Source organism: Lygodium microphyllum, chromosome 5, assembly GCF_053477565.2.
Source record: "Lygodium microphyllum isolate KBCC chromosome 5, Lygodium_microphyllum_v1.1.10, whole genome shotgun sequence".
NCBI classification, from domain to species: domain Eukaryota; kingdom Viridiplantae; phylum Streptophyta; class Polypodiopsida; order Schizaeales; family Lygodiaceae; genus Lygodium; species Lygodium microphyllum.
Genome location: NC_141139.1, coordinates 108,224,584 through 108,229,878, shown reverse-complemented (window position 1 = coordinate 108,229,878; position 5,295 = coordinate 108,224,584). Strand labels below are relative to the sequence as shown.

At 40.2% G+C, this 5,295-nt stretch overlaps 1 protein-coding gene across 1 annotated transcript; it reads left to right on the top strand.

Annotated features, from left to right (window-relative positions):
- The first annotated feature begins 1,052 nt into the window (after nucleotides 1–1,052).
- LOC148036264 (putative xyloglucan endotransglucosylase/hydrolase protein 16) lies at nucleotides 1,053–5,295 on the top strand. Its single transcript, XM_087678287.1, has 4 exons — nucleotides 1,053–1,565; nucleotides 1,683–1,783; nucleotides 1,922–2,115; nucleotides 2,270–5,295. The coding sequence occupies exons 1-4, from the start codon at nucleotides 1,316–1,318 to the stop codon at nucleotides 2,703–2,705; spliced, it is 981 nt and encodes a 326-aa protein (XP_087534413.1). The 5' UTR covers nucleotides 1,053–1,315; the 3' UTR covers nucleotides 2,706–5,295.

The following is a 5,295-nucleotide window of genomic DNA, read 5'->3' as shown; positions in this document are numbered from 1 at the left end:
TCCTCTCTTCTTATTTTCTCTCTCCTTTTCTTCTCTCAGTCTCTCTCCCCCTCTTTCTCCTCTTTTTCTTTTTTTTCTCTCTTTCTCTCTCTCTCTCTTAAATTTTATATTTCTTTTTTCTATAATTTTATTTCTCTTTGTTCCTCCTCTCTCTCTTTCTCTCCCTCTTTTTCTTTTTTTCACTCTTTGTATATTTCTCTCTCTCTCTCTCATTATTTTAATTAAAAAATAAATTTAAAAATTTAATCTAATTGTGTGTGTGAGAGAGAGAGAGAGAGAGAGAGAGAGAGAGAAATCTAGGCCCTACACATGAGAGAGAGAGGGGAGGGGGTTTTAATTAAAAAAGGAGGCTAGGGGAAGGAAGAGGGGGAGGCTTTAAAAGAAAAATGGAAGGGGAAGAGAACATAAGAGATTATATGTGAGAAAGAGGAGAGGGGTGAAAAAGGAGGTTTGGAAAAGGGGGTGCGTTCGGGAAGCCCTTTGGAGGTTCGGGGCTTTCCGAACCTATAACAAAAATAACATAATAATAGGAGGTGAGGAGAGGGAGGGAGGCTTTAATGAAAAAAAAGAGGAAAGATAAAATAAAAGTTTACATTTGAGAAGGAAGGGAGGGGAGAGGGTTTTGATTAAAAAAAGAAGGTTTAGAAAATAAAGTAGGTTCGACAAACCCTCTAAAAGTTCGGAGCTTTTTGAACCTATATCAAAAATAATATAATAATAATATTTCAAATTTCCTTTTATAAAAAAAAGGCTACCTATAAGTTAAAACAAGTACAGGTGGCTTAGGCCTTAGCCTAATGGGCGACAGCGGGGACCTTCACAAGATGTTAAATACTGATGTCATAAAAACCCGCGTTTTCTGTTTACTTGTTTCGGTGTCCAGGACTCCAGCCTGGCGGCCGCACGGTAAAAGCTCTCTTCCAGCTGCGCTACAGCACACGAAACAAACCCCTCACCTTCCTCTTCACTCTTTCCGATTCACGACACGGATTTTCTCTCGTCGCGCCTCACACTGCACAGCTCCTATATATACCCCGCCCCCGTCATTACTCAATATGTATGCAACTGCAATACTTATTTCTCATCCATACTCGACCTCTCACTCACATACAGTTACACTGTCCACATACGCACAATTCACAGTAACACATACCCGCGCACTCTCTCTTTTTCTCTCTCTCTCTCGCCTGCTCGCTCACACACACACACACACACTCTCACTCACTCACTCTCTCTCTCAGCGTCACACACAGCAGAAAGACGCCTACACTCTCGCTCAGCGTCAAACACAGCAGAGAGGCGCCTATTGGTCGATATGCCGAGAGACAATTCGTCCTCGTCGATCCGGGCGCCGCGGCGGCTCTGCCACATCGATGCGATCGTCAGCCCCTTCCTCTTCTTCCTCTTCTTTGTGACGACTACATTAGCTAGCGCGGCAGCTGCGGCCAGCAGCAGTAGAAGCAGTGCCAGCTTCGCCGAGAACTTCGCGGTCTCATGGGCACCGTCGAACGTGCGGTTTTCGCCATCGGAAGGGGAGTTGCAGCTGGTCTTGGACCAGAACACAGGTATTATTCGCATGCTGGCTTAAAATCAGCCAATTATAGACAAAAATTGTAATAACGTTTATAATATAATTGTGAGGATATAACTAAGTGACTTATCAATTGGCAAATGATTGGTAGGTTCGGGGTTTGCCTCGAAGCAGAGCTATCTGTTCGGCAACATCGACATGCAGATCAAGCTGGTACCGGAGGATTCGGCGGGCACGGTGACGGCCTATTATGTAAGCTAATCAATCTACGACCAGTAAGAACGATTAAGCTAGCTACTAATTTAGACTTGGTGACTCGAATACCAATACTTGGCCTTAATTTAATTCGTATTTACGAGAATGTATGTGTGTACTGGGTGTAAAATGCAGCTGTCGTCGGAGACGTCCAACCACGACGAGCTGGACTTCGAGTTCCTGGGGAACTCGTCGGGACAGCCATACGTACTGCAGACGAACGTCTTCTCCAATGGGGTAGGTGGGCGGGAGCAGCGGATCTACCTCTGGTTCGACCCCACCAAGGACTTCCACACCTACTCCATCTCCTGGAATAAGCAGCGCATCTTGTAAGCCCAGCTACCAAGCCCTCACGAGTCACCATTATATGCTGTGTTACATCCAGTATACATTAATAGTACTTCCATCAGCTAAAGAATTCTAAGTGTATGAAGGTCTGCGTGGTAGCTATTGTCTGACGTGTCTGTGAGTGCTGCGCTGCAGGTTCCTGGTGGACGGAGTACCCATCCGCGCCTTCGTCAACAGCGAGGCGGCTGGCGTACCCTATCTGAAGCAGCAGCCTCTCCGCGTCTTCTCCAGCATCTGGAACGGCGACAGTTGGGCCACACAAGGGGGCCGCGTGAAGATCAACTGGGCGCACTCCCCCTTCGTCGCATCCTACCGCAACTTCCAAGCCCACGCCTGCATCGCCTCCCCGTCTTCTCCCGCTTCGATCTCCGCCTGCTCCTCCAGCCCCATGGCTATCAATTCCTTCCCTGCCTCCGTCACAGCCACGTCTACGGGCTCCCCGAACTCGGCCGCTCAGCTGATTAACAACAGGCTTGCGTGGGTGAAGAGGAAGCTGATGGTGTACGACTACTGCTCCGACCACGCCCGCTACCCCGTCGCACCGCCCGAATGCACGCGGCCAATCTTCTGAGACTCTCGATATCCCTGAATCTGCAATATATTCAACATTCTTTCACATCCACGGCAAATAACGCGTGGCAGCCTCCCATTCGAGACTGCACGCGCCCGCCCCCATTTCCTTCGCGCCTCCAAAAGACGCACTTACTGTATACGTTACGAAAATGATATTTACGTCGCCCTTAACTGTCCAGTGCCTGGCTGCCTCTGAGACTGATTTCTAGAGTCTACACCCGCCCCATTTTTCTGATGCGACCGACAAAACAAAATATTGTATAACAGGATCCAACTGGTTACTGAATACATTAAATTACATCACACTTTACTGTCCAACTCATCCCCACGGAGTGTCCCAGACAAATTCCAAACTCACGGAATTCTGGTAATCCCAATGCCCATGCTAGTTAATTGGAAGGAATTTTAGACACCTATCTATATAGCAAAAAAAGAGAAATTTTCTAGATACTTATCAAAGTATCTTTAGATACTTATCAAGGTATCTAGAAAAGGTCTTAACTAGTAACAGTAAGACACTTCACGTCACTGATATAATAAAATATGTTTATATAAAAATTAATTTTTTTTAAGTTATTGATGTAAAATTTTACTATATAAACAAACTAGTTAGAATTAATGATATAGTATTTTTTACATATAAGAAAACTAATTGCAATCGTGTAGATAGTTTTAAGAATTCCTATTATGATAAAAAATACAAATTAAAATAATAATAAAATTTAAAAAATGTTATCTTCATTAATAAAGAGGTTAATTCAAAATACATATATATTCAATACTCAAAAGTTTATTATGATTTTTTGTGACATGAATTTGCTCTCTATAGAGTAACCAATCCATGAGAAACTTTTGCATGGTTGGTAATGTTTGCTCATTGCATCCTCTTAAAACAGTAGGATCTCTCTTAATAACACCATATGTAGATTATAATTATGCATATAACTCATCAATGGATTGGATGTCTAAATATTGAAGGGAGATTTTGAGCAACAAAAAGATAGTACAGATATATATCCTCCTTTTTCCAAAGGTAAGTAGCACCAGGGAACTCAAGGGGTAAAATTTGATCATAGTTTTGATCTATGATCTCTAAAATTCTATGTTTGTCATCTTTATTATAATAAAACTGCAAATCCTTGTCAATCTCATGGCTCTTGATCCAATTGTACACTTTTCTATGATTAGCATAATACCTAACATTTTGTGTATCTCGATAGTATTTCAGTAAAAATGGTTTTCCAAACTCATCTTGGTCTTCTCGACTAATCGTTTTAGACAGTTTGAAAATTTGGTTATATGTAGGCGTCTTCATCAGAGACACATCTTCTATTTGTATACTCTTGATTTTCTTTTGAGGTGGTAACTGGACTCTTCTACTTTGTATTGAAACTGGTTTACTTATGCTCACTATTTGTTCAGAACTATCATTCTTTAATTTTAGTTCCTTAATTGTTTTTTATAAAGTGATGATAGTTTGCATAATTGAATCTAGAGTTTGTTGACTTGGGGAGGCCATGAGATAAGCTAAAATTAAATAAAAAATTATGTTAATATTCAATGAATAAAAAATCATTCAATCATATGAAAATGATACAAAAATGATCACATACTCTTTTTCTCTCTCTCTCTAAATGATTTTTTTCAATTCAATGGGCTTTTAAGTTTTAAAGAAAAACACCATATAGCAATACAATATACAACTATACAAACCATGAGACAAGCTAAAATCAAACAAGAGACAAGCTAAAATCAAATTTAAAACTTTATATGCTAGTATTCCTCAAACAAGAGATTATATCCATACGTTAATCTTCTTCAAGAAATACATTATCTCATTTTTTATAAAAATATATAACAATAATCACACATGCACATACACACACACACAAAGGTCCAACTACCTATACATGAGACACAACATGAGCTATATCCACAAGATACTATCCTAATATACAAACACCCATAGATAAAGCATTATGATATACAAAATAGAGCGGTGATCAGATAATGATGTCCATTATGACCAATGCTACTAGCACACATTTGGATCTCCAAGAACGCAACACACACACACTCTTTAAAGCAGTCAAGTTACATCACGTGATCTCCACACTGTCGGAACATATGTAGAATCTCCAATTGATAAGGTACCCTTCTCTTTATAACTTCAAAGTTTGACATTACCATGCTACACAAGTTCCAATCCCTCCACATATCTTCATCAATATCAATTCTCTATGTATCTCTATTACAATCGCACTTCAACCATGAGAATTTGCACCTTTTTTCTTCATAACTTACCTATCTTATCATTGCATGAATGTACTCCCCATCCATATCATCATCATGTTTTCTTGCCAACACAATATCATATTTTCTAACCAACTTGAGGTATACAACCAAATGCCCCTATGTGTAATAGTCTTGTTCTTTGAATTAGATCTTTTACCTCATATGCAACAAGTCTATTATGTAAAGGTAAAGGAACAAACTTATGCAATAAAGAACTCAATGGTCTTATGTAATCCCATGTAAATGGAAGTCGCTGAGTTTGTAGTACACTCATTTCCATGATTGGATCTATA

Bases quoted from the DNA above. Each gene is read 5' to 3' on its own strand.
- LOC148036264 (XM_087678287.1), top strand. From the start codon at position 1,316: ATGCCGAGAGACAATTCGTCCTCGTCGATCCGGGCGCCGCGGCGGCTC. The intron at 1,784-1,921 runs GTAAGCTAATCA...TGTAAAATGCAG, and splicing joins GCACGGTGACGGCCTATTAT to CTGTCGTCGGAGACGTCCAA. The intron at 2,116-2,269 runs GTAAGCCCAGCT...GCTGCGCTGCAG, and splicing joins TGGAATAAGCAGCGCATCTT to GTTCCTGGTGGACGGAGTAC.